This window comes from Arachis hypogaea, chromosome 9 (genome assembly GCF_003086295.3).
Source record: "Arachis hypogaea cultivar Tifrunner chromosome 9, arahy.Tifrunner.gnm2.J5K5, whole genome shotgun sequence".
Lineage (NCBI taxonomy): Eukaryota > Viridiplantae > Streptophyta > Magnoliopsida > Fabales > Fabaceae > Arachis > Arachis hypogaea.
The window spans coordinates 108337028-108352324 of NC_092044.1; the positions used below are offsets into that span (position 1 = coordinate 108337028).

Consider the following 15297-nt stretch of genomic DNA (forward strand, 5'->3'; position numbering starts at 1 on the left):
CTCTCAGGATCATGACACAAAATAGAAAATGTATCAAAAGAGATTGACATATTTAATAGTTTTTTCTCAAAATTCAACTTTCTTTGCCTTTTCTCTCATATGACTTTTTCGAATACCTCACTAAATGCCTTTTTACCACGAAAAATTAAAGAAAGATAAACTGAAAAAGAAAAAATCAATGAATAAAGGAGAAGATGAAAGTAGCTTGAAAGCTGTGAAAAACTCAAATTTTTGTTCTCACTCCTTCCCTTGAGTCCTTGTCTGGTTACTCCTTTTATTAAGGGGTATTGCTTTCAAGACTTGAAGTGGTGACAACTTCTGCACAATAAAGACCATGTATAGCTTGTCTTCTCCTCCTAAAATCAGAGCAGAAACGCAGGGATAGTGGAGGCACAAAGTTGCAGAGGAACATTGCAGCTACAGCAGAGGATCGTGCCTGGAGAGAGTGGTGGTCTGCTGTCCTTGTTGTTTTTTCTTCCTTTTAGTGGACGTCATATAATGTTGTTGTACTACTTGAATCGGCACCATTTGATTCTTCTTTTGGCTCCAAGTTGTGATCTTTTTTCCACCAACCATTTGATGAAAATTGATTTGCATCCACATTGAAGAGAACCCATTTTTTTCTTTTACCGAAACTGAAGCTTCAGCTCAATGTTGCAGTAGTGAGCCTCAATGTTGTCTTTGTGGACCAAGGGAGGCAGTAGCTTTTAATTCACATCAACGTCCAAAGATGATCCTAAGATAGCTTGGTCTATTTTCGTCAATTTCAACTCTCATATGTAGAGGTGTTTATGGTTCAATTTTTTCATAAACTGAACAAAACTACACTAAATTGTTTTAAATAATTTAAAAACTGAATCGGACTGTTTTGTCATATAAAAAATTCGTTTTAAACCACTTTATAATAACAGTACATCAGTTTAAACCAATTCATAAAAATAAAACTAATTTTAATTAAAAATATCAATTTAAATTGATTTATATTTTCAAATAACAAACTGAACTGAAACTATAGTCTTTATAAAAACAAATCCTTTAAAAACCAATTTTTTATGGTTCACTTTGATTTTAAATAAAATATAACTGATTTTATTCAAACTCTAAAATGTGAAAAACCCTCACCGTTCTGCCGCTATCGCTACCAACCTTCTTCCAAAACTCAAAAACGACATTCCTCTCTCCCTGCTGCCATCGCTACCAACCCACCACTGTCATCACTGCCGTCGTCGTTGTTGAACTGCTCTCCATCGGTCAGTTCTGCAGTTACGGCATCGCTCACTGTCGCGACTTCTAACACTGCAACACCATTCCTCTTTCCACTGTTGCCGCTGCTACCAACCCACCACTTCCATTGTCACCATCGCCATCATTGAACTACTGTCCATCGGTTTGTTCTGGCGTCGCTCATTGTCGCGACTTCTAACACAGAACGATATTCTTCTCTTCACTGCTGCCGCGACTTCTAACAACACAGCAACACCATTCCTCTTCCCACTGTTGCCGTTGCTACCAACCCACCACTTCCATCGTCACCATCGCCATCATTGAACCACTCTCCATCGGTTTGTTCTGGCGTCGCTCATTGTCGCGACTTCTAACAGAGAACGATATTCTTCTCTTCTGCTGCTGCCGTTACCAACCCCTACTAATGCTATCTAACACAGAAGGTCATCTCTTTTCTCTTTACTTTCTAATTTCCTTCTTTACACTTTTTAACTTGGGTTTATCATTATCTTTTACTATGATTGGAAGCAGGGGAGACAATAATTACAGCTTTCTTACATCAGGGTGTGCTCTATTTTGTTCAAAGCCTTTACCTTTCGTGGATGACTACTATTTTAGAAAGCTAACTAGTTGTTGATGCTGCATAAACAGTAAGAGTCTCACTTTTTCAGATTTTGTAGTCTCTTGATTAGTAAAAAAATGATCTTGTTTGGAATTAATTTTGTGAACATGAGCTTGAGCAAAAGCTTATTTTGTATCTAATTTTATGTTTAGAAATTTGGATTGTGATTAGCAAAGATATATCTGCTATTTTATAGTTGGTTTTAATACATGGCATGAGGTTGTCATTAGTTTATCTACCAAACTTATATGTTTTTATTTATAATTCTTCTATTCTTTTGTGTTCATTTTCATAGAAATCTGTGTTGACATAGACCTTGAATAATATACATAGACACATTGATTGATATGCAAGAGTTATCCACTAAGTTGGTTAAGTCTATTAGTCATTGTGTTGGTATTCTTTGTATTATTTATGAAGCTTGCATATTACCTCTAAATAACTATAAATTGATATCATGATGAGTGCAACAACAAATTGAAAATGCAGTGCATGAACAAAGTCGATTTATTATTAGCATATAAATGACAAAATGTCAAAAAGTGAAAAGGTTATTAGTAATTATTCTTCAAATTTTGTGCGGTTTTTAATTAGTTATTTGATTTACAATTAGGTTTGTTGCTCAAATTAAAAATGTCTAGGGAGAAGAGCATTCAAATTCTACTATCCCTCAAAGGTATATCCTTAAAGGTACAGAGAAGTATACGAGATGTAAAAATTACAATGATCAAATAAAATATGCGAGAAAATAAGTGCTATGTCCTCATTGAGTGTTACCAAATTTGACCGAACAGTATCTTCCAAGTATCCTCATTAAGATGTTTGTAACTGAAGAGCTATCTTTTCGATTTGTAGAAAGAAATGTGTTTCGAAGGCTCTTACATAGCTTGCAACCCAAGTTTAAAATTCCTTAGCGTACTACATTAGCCTGTGATATACTTTCTCTTTATGATAAAGTGAAGTTACAAAAATATCTCTCTTATCATAGTCAAAAAATGTGCTTTACAACTGAAACTTGGACGTCGAGTCAAAATTTGACTTATATATCTCTAATGGCACACTCTATTGATAATTATTAGAAGTTGCAAAAGAGGATATTGAATTTTTGTCGGGTTGAGGGTCATGCTGGAGAAATACTTGGTAGGACTATTGAAGGCTATTTGGATGCTTGAAAATTGCATCAAGTTTCTACTGCAATGGTTAACAATGCAGCTCCTAATGACGATGCAATTTTATAATTGAAGAGAGATTAAATGCATGGAATAGTCTAATTTTGAACGGGACTATCTTCATATGTCTTGTTGTGCCCATATCTTGAATTTGATAGTGAAAGATGGCTTGAAAGAGATTGATGACTCAATTATAAAAATTATCCTCTATAAAAAGTGAAAGCTTCAAAGCCTGCATTGAGCGGGAGAGCATCAACTATAAAGGCCTTATTTGTTTGGATCTCGAAATTCAGTGGTATTCGACATATTTAATGTTGGAGGCAGCATTGAAGCTTCAAGTAACGTTTGATTTGAACAAATCTGATTGTGTGCCTACATTGCGCATTTCTGGGAGTTTGTATGTTTCTAGTAATAAATACATGAAAAAAGTCTTTAGCATCGGAAGGTAAATCAACTTGCATTGTGAAAATAGTGATGTGAGTTTAAGGTTAATGGCATCTAAAATGCAAAGAAAACATGATAAATATTGGAGAATTCTAAATATCATTAACATGTTAATTGTAATTGTGCTTAATTCATGTCACAAGTTGGATTTTGTAATTTGGATTTGGATGTATCCTTCGATATAGAAAAGGGAGGAAAACTCAAATCAAAATTGTTTAATTGCTTAAATTCCCTTTATAATCACTATCAAGGCAAAGAGAATGAATCTCAAATTAATCAAGATACAATGATCAATGAAGAGGATAAAGATGGATATCCTGAATATTTATTTGCAGTGAACTGGACGTGATTCAGATGCTAAATTTAAATGACAGATATCTGAAAGAAGATTGTAAACCTATAAACAAGTTGGCAGAGTTGGATAAGGTTGGTGGAAGAAAAATTCAACCCGACTCCCTATTCTCGAGAAGTTCTACCCATACTGGTTTCTATAGTTGCTATAGTTGCTTCTGAGAGTGCATTTAATACGGGAGGAAGGATTATTAACCCTTATCGAAATTCCTTGACACCATATATTGTAGAAGCTCTTGTATTACTCAAAATCGGTAATAGATGAGTCTTTTGAACTAATTGAAAATTTTGAAGAGATTGAAAAAATTAAACAAGGTAATATACTTTTTTTTTATTGCTTGTTTATTATTAATTGTTAGTTTTCTATAATTAATGAGATATTTCTTTCATATAGAGAGAAATTCTACAACAAATATTGGCACATATATTTTTTTAGATGATTAGAATATTGTAATGGGTCAAAATTATGTTAGATTTGAATTAATTTATTTTAACTTTGTTTAGGTTAATGCTATATTATTTCATGTTTTGAATGTTGTCATTGAACAAAAAATAAGACAATATTTTAGTTTATTAGTATGTGCATATTTTAGGATTTATGCAACTTTTGATTTTTATACAGGATGATTTAAAGCCTCTTTGATATGAGAGAGAGGGAGGAGAGAAAAGGAAAGAAAGAAGGAGATAGAGGAAGAAAGAGAGAGAGAGAGGGACAGCATAAATACTAATCAACTAAAGCATTGTCTTATTTTTTGTTCCATGACAACATTTAAGACATGATATAATATAGTATTAACCTAAATAAAGTTAAAATAAACTAAATCAAATTCAACACAATTTTGAAATTGCAATATTCTAATCATTTTCTAAAGAAATATGTATGCCAACATTTGTTATAGAATTTTTCCTACATAAAAAAAATCTCATTAATTATAGAAACTAACAATTAGTAACAAACAAGTAATAAAAACAAAAAAAATACATTACTTTAGTTCAACTTTTTCAATCTCTTTAAAACATTCAATTAGACTAAAAGACTCGTCTATTACCCAATTATGACTGAATACAAGAGCTTCCACCATATGTGGTGTCCGATAAGGAGTTAATAATCCTTCCTTCCGTACTAAACGCACTCTCAGAAGCAACTGTAGAAACTGGTATGGCTAGAACTTCTTGAGCGATACGTGCAAGCATATGAAATTGGGTTGAATTTCCTTTCCACCAATCCAAAATATCCAACTTTGCCAACTTATTTCTAGGCTTACAATCTTCTTTCAAATATTTGTCAAGTTCAAATTTAGTATTTGAATCACGTCCAATTGATTGCAAATAAATATTCAGATATCATCTTCTTCCTCTTCGTTGATCATTGCATCTTGATTACTTTTAAGACTCATCCTCTTTGCTTTGGTAATGATTATAAAGGGAATTCAAACAAGTAAATAATTTTGACTTGTGTTCAACTCCCTTTTCTACACCAAAGGACTCATCGAAAATTCAGTTTACAAAATTCAACTTGGGATATGAATCAAGCACAATTGCAAGTACTTATCATATTTCCTTTGCATCTTGGAGGTCATTGATCTTATGCTCAAATCACTATTTTCACAATACAACTTGATTTTTCTTTCAATGTTAAAGACTTTTTTCATGTATTTATTACTAGTAACATACAAACTCCAAAAAAATTGTAATTTAGCAGCGTAGAATATTTTTAAGAATGGTAAAATTGACTCTGCATAAGTCCAATAATTATCTGTAGACACACAAAAAGATTTGTTCATCTCATTTTTATATTTATCATCTTGCAACTCTAGCAAATCAAACGACGCTCGAAGCTTCAATGCTGCCTCCAACATTGAATATGTCGAATTCCACCAAGTTTTGATATCCAAACAAACAAAGTTCTTTATAGTTGATGCTCTCCCGCTCAATGCACACTTTGAAACTTTCACTTCTCATAGAAGATGACTTTGACATATTTTACTGCATTGCGAATTCTTGTAATCAAATCATCAATCTCTTTTAAGCCATCTTTCACTATCAAATTTAATATATGGGCACAATAATGCATATGAAGATAGTCTCCCTTCAAAATTAGACTATTTCATGCATTTAATCTCTTTTCCAAGTATAAAATTGCACCATCATTAGAAGTTGCATTGTCAACCATTACAGTAAAAATTTGATGCAATTTTCAAGCATCCAAACAGCCTTCAATAGCTCTACCAAGTATTTCTCTTGAATGACTCTCACCTGACAAAAATTCAATATCCTCTTTTACAACTTCCAATCATTGTTAATAAAGTGTGCCGTTAGAGACATATAAGTCAAATTTTAACTCGACATCCAAGTGTCAATTCTCAGACACTTTTTGACAATGTTAAGAGAGATAATTTTGTAACTTTACTTGTCGAGAAAATATGTCACGGGCCAATGTAGTAAACTATGGGATTTTAAATTTGGGTTGTAAGCTATGTAAGAGCCTTCGAAATACATTTCTTTCTATAAACTCTTTAGTCATAAACATCTCAGTGAGGATACTTCAAGATACTATTCGGTCAAACTTGGTAACACTCGGTGAAGATATAAGACCACTTGTTCTCCCTTTTGTCTTTTTTCTCTTGCTCAGCTCATTGTCCAAGTCAAAAGCATCGCTTCCAATGTTGATGCATAACACGTATTCTCTCCGCATATTTTATTTGACTATTGCAATTTTTACATCTCGCATACTTCTTGATACCTTCCACTGGAATGAAATATTTCCATATCTATAATCGATTTTTACGCCCAGAATATCCACTAGATTGAGGAGGTAATGAGGGATTAGCAAGAGGAGCAGCAAGATTTGAATTTTTTTTTCCTCGGACATTTTTAACATGAACAACAAATTTAATTGTAAATTAAATAACAAATTAAACAAAACCACACAAAAATGGAAGAGTAATTACTAATAATCTTCTCACTTTTTGACTTTTTGTCATTTATATGCCAATAAATTGACTTTGCTTATGCACTGCATTTTCACTTTGTTGTTAGGCTCATCGTGGTATCAATTCATAGTTACTTAGAAGTAATATGCAATCTCCAAAGAATACCAACACAATGACTAGTAGACTTAACCAATTTAGTTGGTAACTCTTGCAAACCAATCAATGTGTCTACGAACATTATTCAAGGTCTATGTCAACACATAGATTTCTATGCAAATAAACACATAAGAATACAAGAATTATTCATCAAAACATATAGGTTTGGTAGATAAACTAATAACAACCCTAAACCATAGATTAAAGCCAACTATAAAATAGCAATATGGCCAAACATCACTCTCTTCAGCTAATAATAGTAGATCCACTACAAATTGGCAATAATTATTACTACAAGAATAAAGGATTTACTCGGCCAAAAGGGTGAAGGACATTGGAAATTTGGAAGCAATAACTGAAATTTAAAACAAATTTGGAAGCAATGCAGAAAAATAATTCGTTACAGTAAATAAAACCAGATATATTTTTGCTAATCACAGTCCAAATCAATTCCAAATTTCTAAACATAAAATCAGATACAAAACAAGCATTTGCTCCAGTTCATGTTCACAAAATTAATTCCAAACAAGATCAGTTTTTACTAAAGAGGCTGCAAAATCTAAAAAGGTGAGACTCTTACTGTTTATGCAGCAGAAGCAAAAGCAACAGCTAGTTAGCTTTCTAAAATGCACACTTCAGGTTCTTGGTGCACTTGCACCCTTGTAATGTGGAAGAGCTAAACTGTGAATTTACAGCATAAGGTACTGTAGTCCTCTTTAGCCTGTAACTAAGTTCATTATGAAACAGAAAAAAAAAATAAAGCGTTACTAACATGTATACAACCATCATTTTTTACGCCGAAATGATATATATAAATAAGAAAAAAACTAATACAGAATTCAAGGATACTAAATTATACATGATAGTAGAGTGCATTTTTCATGCTTTTGTTAAGCAGAGAAAAGATTTAAAAATAGATTCCACTAAGAAACTAACATTTTTTCCAGCCAAGAATTAGCCAAAATTATGAATAAGGATGAAGTTTTTAGATTATTATTATTAGAGAAGGAAATATCTAAAGAAATAAGTATATCAGGTAATGTTTTTTTTCTACCAGCGAAATAGCTGAATTATGCACCACATTCTGCAGCATGGTGAATTCTTGAAATTGAAGGGACTAGTTGTGCAGGATAAATCCATTTGAGTTATGTAAAATATAAACCATTAATAACTTGTATATAGGTCAAGTATATTACTGATAGTACAAGCCCTATTCAACTCATGACGTATGACTATTGACTCTGAAACAGACAAGAAAACAAAAAGAAAACAATAATTACATGATATTCTACAATGTTTTATAATATTCCAGAAATGCAGCATATATTACCTTGACTTAACATCAAAAGGTTGAGCCAAATAAGATCACACTGCAGAGCAGGAAATAATGGTCTAGTGCTACTTCTGTTGTGTCTTGGTGAAAACATCCACCAGTATCATCCACCCATTAATAATAAGTTCAAAAAAGAAAAAACAAATGTGAGGCAAAAGTTCATTTTTCAATAGCAAGAAAAAAGAGATGAAGCTACCTTGTCATTCATCTCTTTCAATGCTGTGCTTGCATATCCTCTGTGGTGTACCCAACAAATGCATAGCCGTTGGAGAGTTATAAGGTTTGTGAATGCGGTAGATGTTTCGGTGGGTTGTTTGTGATTTGGGTTATACCCGGTTCTCTTATCTAGGTGTGGGTCAGAGTTTTCCGGCCCATACAATGATCCAAAAATTTGGTTTTTTTCTTAATTCTCTGACCAAACAAATATTTTATTTATTAGGGAGCAAAAATTTTCATGATGGAGAATGGAACATCATCAAACTGGTTGGCATTTGTGTATGATGGCTAGAGAGTAGAGAATGCATTGGGGTTCAAAAATCCTAGCTGTGACTAGAAAGTGGTTATATACTTATATGAAACTGGTTCGATTAAGGATAAAAATATTTTATAAAAAATCAGTTTTTTGTTTTAAAAATACTTTATACATAAATATATCATTTTATTATATTTAATTTAACCATGGTTAAACTTGGCTAGACTTTTAATCTTTTGAATTTTTTGTTCCATCAGTTTAATAACTGGTTGAGTTTTTAAAACCTTAAAATTTTTTATATTTTCTACTCTTTTAAAAATTAGGATATAATATATCCATTTATCTTCTTATTTCTGTTTTTTTTATTTTAGGCATAAAAAAATATTGTCCACGATTTTCTAATTTTTTTATTCTTTTATTATAAGTACTTTGGAATATATAGTTAGCCTTTAGAATATTTAAAAAATATTGTTTATCATTATAACATTATTTATTAATGTATTTTCTTATATATATATATATATATATATATATATATATATATATATATATATATATATTAATTAGAGAGACTAATAAAATTATATTTAAACTACATAATTTTACCGGATAAAATTCAATTTTCTGGTAAATTTAATATCTTGTTTTTTCTTTGAGAAAAAGACAGATAATTCTCTATCTTTTTAAATTTTTGACAAATATATCTCTAACAAAATTTAAATACAAAAAAGTCTCTGACTTTAATAAACGGAGGACAATTTAATCTTTCTGACTATTTGTCTCTCATACACCAACGAAACTAGCTGACGTGGATGAAACGTGTCTAGGTGTCCGTTACGGTGCCACGATGAAAGGGGAATAAAGTTCGAAGGATAAATAAGTCATTAACGTCATTTTGCAAATAAAGTTCGAAGGACAACCTTAAAAATTTAGTTCATTGTGCTTCTATATGTATCATATATTACTATCTAATTGAAATATACTTATATTATGTATCATATATTACTATCTAGTTTAATAATCAAATGTGTCACATGACACTCTTATTAAAATTAAGAGAAAATATTTTTTTTCAAAATTAATAAACTCCCTTCCTAAATTCTCTCATCTACCTCTCTCAATTTTTTTATTTCTTTCTACTATTTTTACTCTATATATAATTTATATTTTATATTAATAATTTGACAAATCAAAATATGTCATCCGATATTTTTTTACAATTAAAATATTTTAAATGTAAAATTATACACGTTAAATTATTTTAAATTTTAGATAACGAATGTTAAAATTAATTATTAATAAAAAATTAGACTTTTTCATATAAAAATAATAACTAAAAATGTTATTATTTAATTTTTTATCTACAGATATCTTGGTCTTCTTAGTCAGAGACTTTTCTCAACTTAGAATTTTTTTGTAAAATTAGTTTGATTTTATAAATCTTTTATGTCATGCATAATTTATACTGTCAGAATAAAGCGAACTATAATTTAAAAAAAATATTCCTGTAATGTTATTACGCATAAAAATACTAGTTCTAATATAATACACAAATGCACTAATGCTAACTTAATACATGAATGATGCACAAGTGAACTAATGCTAACTTGATGCATAAATGAATGATGCTAACTAATGCCACTTATATCATAAAAATTGAACTAATGTAATTTAACAAATTCTAATATAATACAAATAATCTAAATAATCTAATGTAATTTTTGCAATTTTAATACAAATAATGTAAATTGCAGAATACAACAAGTTAACTAGATTTTAAAATACAAGCATAATTTTTTAAACTAAATTCTCATAATAGAAGCATAATAGAAGCATAATGAACTAAATTCTCAAGGACCTATTTGTCCTCCGAATTTTATTTACAAAATGACGTCAAGAACTTATTTGTCCTTCGAACTTTATTCCCCTTTGGACACCATTTCATCCACGTCAGTCAGTTCCGTTTAGTGTATGAGAGGCAAATAGACAGAAGGATTAAATTGTCCTCCATTTATTAAAATCAGAGACTTTTTTGTATTTAAATTTTGTCAGGAATGTATTTGTCAAAAATTTAAAAAGTCAGAGACCTATGTCCTTTTTTTCTTTTTCTTTTTCTTTTAGTATTTAAATTACTAGTTAAATTTAAACTTACAAAAGTTAAGATTACTAATTCACTAGTTAAATAAACAAAAAATTTGCATTATTATAATTTTTATACGATCATACAAATCGTAAAAGAGAACTACAATAATTAATAGAATAATGCTATACATCCAAATTTTTTTTTAACTAAGTCCAACTAAGTTGGTCTAACATAACAAAAACAAATTATGACTAGTATTATTTTAAGTCTTATTGTTTAATTTGGTTGAACTTTGTTCATAAAAAAACTTAGATAGTCTAGCATTACTCTAATTAATAATATAAAAAGAAATTGTATTAAAATGTACTACATTCTTTTCCCTCTACTTATATAATTACATTTTCAAAGCCAATTGTATTATAAAATAAAACAAAGATAAAAAATATGGAGCATAAATCATAAAGGCAAATGGATTCACTATTCACTAAGAAGAGCGGTTTGCTGGTTGTTCTCTATGTCATCATCACTTGAGCAACTATGATCATCGGGCTTCAGCAGGCAAGCAAAACAAAGTGAAATTATCTGAACAAAATTAATTTGAAAGATTTCAATGTGAGTGGAGAGTGACAACTATAAAAATTAAAGAATGTAGATATATACATTATGGGAGAAGAAAGAATATGAAATGTGTTACCATGCATATTGATGCACATATAATACTGAAACCTTTGCAATCAAAAGGAGCATTTGTAGATAGAAACCATGCTGAAACACCAGTTGTTAATTGTATGGTAAGCACTAATCACTAATAAGAATTTTTTAAAAGATTTTATAAGTAGCTAGATAGTAAAGTTATTGTTCCACTTACAAGTCAATGGAGTCATAGCAATAGGTGATAGTAAATGTGATATAGATTGTGTTCCACCAATAAAACTTTGTGCTTTTCCCTGCGGTATAATAGCATGAATGATTGTGAGAAGAGTATAATAATAAGAAAGATGTTGAAATATTATTGTTCCTTTATACGATGTTTTATTTGTGCTATTAGTTAATTGTTTGTTGCTTGGGATGATGTTGATTCATAAAGAAAGAAACCAAACCTGATTGACTGAGCTTGATGCTTTTGAGATAATAGCATATGTCTGTATAAAAAGAAATAATACCAATATTAGAACCTTATGGGATTATTAATAACATGATTGCATCATAGGAAGAGTCATCTACTACTTACAGCGGGTTTTACAAGGATATAGATGACACCAAAAGAGGCACTCAAGTATGGTACCTGTATTGGTGTCATGAATTCAATTACTTACAAAAAAATAATAATAATGCAGATTGTAGAACTGGCAATAAGTAGTTTAAAAAGGTATATATATATATATATATATATATATATATGGGCAGTTGGCAAGTTTACTTACCCAAGATGCCCATGCTAATCCATAGAGCCATGCCTACATAGAATCATATATGCATAGAATAAGGTGTCAGCGACTCGAACTCAAAATCTCTTGATTAGAATATAAGATATTTACCATTTTGACTAATCTCATATTTGTTACTACTATATATATTTAATTTATAAAAATGTGGACTAACAGACACTTATTAATACACTAGTATAAATAACTTACATATGCTATTGATGCAAGCAATGCAGAGCAAAGTATCACTTTCTCTCCAACCAGTGGATTTAGTAGGGGAAGCACCACCATCTGGGAGCAAAAATTGAATGTAAGTTACTATGTCAAATAAAATTTTGTAAACAATTTTAGACAAGCTATATGCTAACTTATGGACCTGAGAAAATATTGAACCAATTCCAACCATCATCAGAAGTTCTGAGAACTGATTTTTGTTGAAACCGAAAACGGCTTTCAAATAGTACTGCACAAGGAATTATCAGACTGTCAAGTACAAAACATAAAAACTTGGTACAATATGCTAAAGAACCAATTATCTGAAAATATTTAATCTCAAGTTTTATTCAATTGCAAGCATACCAGTAAAACACTGTTTATGCCTGACATTCCCAACTTGTAAAAGAAGGTGACAATAGCCATGCCCCTCAATGTTGGACTGAAAAATGAAAATACAATTACTTAGAACTCAAGCACTGCACATTAAAAAAAAAGAAAAGACAAATGAATCCTAAAATTAATAACAACCTGAACATGACTATTTCTGCAGCTTTTCTCATAGATTTGTATCTCTGGTTGAGAAAATCAACTACCTTCATGCAGCATCCTGACTCATGATTTTTTCTCGGAGCAACTTTCACCGTCTCAATGAGGAAGAATTGCATATAAACAGGACAAAATATCAAAAGTGCTATTGAAACCTGAAACCAGTGAAGCAGTGTACTTTGTTACTAAGATTCGTTGTCAATAGGAAGCATCCAAAAAGGAATTCACAATATGATATGAATATGCATAAAAAGGTAACTACATATGTATAATTATGCACCATGAAAATGTAGCTTTGGGGAAGAAACCGAGCAAGGAAATTCCCAAGAACATGTGAAGCAGAAAACATGCCAGTAATCCAACCAAATACAGCTGCTCTTTTGCTTTCACTGATAACATCTGCCTAAGGACAGAGAGAAGAAGTGTGTGTAAAAATTCTTTACTATTTTTCTTCCCATTTTTGGCCTATGTTCAATTATTCAAGAATAAATCTTACCACATATGCAGCAGAAATGCAGAAAATGCTCCCTTGACTGATTATAAATGAAATTGTTCGAAGAACATAGTAAGCATAGACAAATCTCTCAGATTGATTCCAGGCAAGTAAAGCTGTAACAAGAATAACAGTGAAAGGTGAATAAACAAATAACAAAATGTTGTAAGTGATAGTAAAAATATATCAACAGAAAACAAATGGAAAAACAAAACACAGTGTAATGGCATACCAAAAGGAATAATAGTAGTTGACATGGTAATGAGAAGCAAAGGCTTACGGCCATGTTCATCCGAAAGCTGACCTAGTATTGGAAGAACCACCATCTTGAAAATTCCAACAACCTGCAGAAAAACATTACTACTCCAGTAATACGACAATTCAATTAAGAAGAAAAATTACACAAAGACTTGTCCAATGAAGAACAAAATTGTTGGCAATATGAATATAGTGGACCAAATTAGAGAAGCAAGAGAGTATAATTAGGGGAAGAAAATTATTGATCCCACTATTTATATGAACTTTTTTTACTAGCATAATAAATCACTACAGCCTACTACTAACTTCGAGTTAGTCAAGTGATTAGCAAACTCGACTTCTTTCCAATGATCTTGGGTTCAAGTATTGAGATTGCAAAAACATATGCTAGGAAAGATAATCATCGCTTCTCGAACCAGATTAGTAAGATCAATGCTACTCATCACTAACTAGTTTCCTTGCATAACATTAGTCTAAGAATAATGTTATTCTTCAATAATAGTATGATATTATCACACAGTTATGATATTAGAAGCAAAAGGCCAACAACATGCATAGCTCTTAAACTCTAGACTTTTCGGACATAGAGTTCTAATACCATGTCATAAAATCGCTCATCCCAAAAATTTAAGCTGACGGGAGAAGGCAACATTAATGGTTATATTTCTAACACTTTTTTATCAAACAAATTAATAAGACTAAAAAGAAAAGTAGACACAAAGTGCACAAGTAAATGAGAGAATGATTAGTACCGTTTGTTGAAGGCCATTGATGTAAATGGCTTTGGAGCAAGTAGTGTGACGAGGACAGAGAGCAGAAGTGGTGACATCAACAAGAACAGAAACGGTCATTTCTTCAGCAACCCAATGGATGCTAAGTGGAAGCAGCAAGTGAAGCAAAGGCTTTAGCTCCCTTAGCCCACTCCACCATGCCATGTAGCACCTTAAGCTTAATTGGAGAACAATGTAATAATAATGTGGATGTGCCTGTTTGTTTCAATTTTCTAACTTAGGAATAGGTAGAACGCAAGGTGATTATTTATATATTACAAGAGAGGTTATGCTTCACCTCATTATTCATTTGATTTCGGAATATTTTTAGCTACTTATGTAATTCTTATAATATTACTTAGCAAATATTTATTGGGGTAGAAAAATTAACCTTTGTTAGCTTTTCTTTCTAATATCGTAAAGTATACCAAAAAGGGATATATATGAACAAAATTAGCCTAATAAGTTAATTGATGTGATGCAAGACACAATAACGTTGTCGAAAAACATATATTGGGATGGTAACCATAGAGGAAGAAAGATTGAAGAGCCTTCGACTACTCTTTGTCGTGTCCATTTCACTGAGTAAAGTTTGCAGCTTGGCTGCATGTGAAGTGAAGTGATGTGGATAAACTATGGATTTCTTACCTCCATTTTTTGTTTTTTTTTTTCTTCTTTTTTTTTTTGAAAAGAATATTGTATGTAAAATAATATATATTAAAGTATATTTTTTGTTTTTAAAGTTTATTAAAAATTTTAAAATATTTTTAAATTTTATTTTATTGTAATTTTGTCTTAGA

General features: G+C 30.9%; 1 protein-coding gene and 1 long non-coding RNA gene across 5 annotated transcripts; both read right to left on the reverse strand.

Annotated features, from left to right (window-relative positions):
* Window positions 1–5035: 5035 nt before the first annotated feature.
* Window positions 5036–8576, reverse strand: LOC112711581 (uncharacterized). 3 transcript variants are annotated; one of them, XR_011866037.1, is made up of 3 exons: window positions 8230–8550; window positions 7480–7626; window positions 5036–6559 (listed from the first exon to the last, which is right to left on the reverse strand). It is a non-coding gene; the product is annotated as an uncharacterized lncRNA (long non-coding RNA). The 3 variants fall into 3 exon arrangements; XR_003157536.2 differs by having other exon boundaries at window positions 5036–6612; XR_011866036.1 differs by lacking the exon at window positions 5036–6559 and having other exon boundaries at window positions 7300–7626; window positions 8230–8576.
* Window positions 8577–11110: 2534 nt separating this feature from the next.
* On the reverse strand, window positions 11111–14899 carry LOC112711582 (uncharacterized). Of its 2 annotated transcripts, XM_025764259.3 has the most exons (14): window positions 14480–14899; window positions 13702–13813; window positions 13473–13585; window positions 13257–13379; window positions 12959–13131; window positions 12794–12869; window positions 12591–12677; window positions 12425–12505; window positions 12212–12244; window positions 12019–12072; window positions 11888–11929; window positions 11656–11734; window positions 11482–11552; window positions 11111–11369 (listed from the first exon to the last, which is right to left on the reverse strand). In XM_025764259.3, the coding sequence occupies exons 1-14, from the start codon at window positions 14660–14662 to the stop codon at window positions 11265–11267; spliced, it is 1332 nt and encodes a 443-aa protein (XP_025620044.1). In that variant the 5' UTR covers window positions 14663–14899; the 3' UTR covers window positions 11111–11264. The 2 variants fall into 2 exon arrangements, with proteins under 2 accessions (XP_025620044.1, XP_025620045.1); XM_025764260.3 differs by lacking the exon at window positions 12019–12072 and having other exon boundaries at window positions 14480–14803.
* Window positions 14900–15297: the final 398 nt, after the last annotated feature.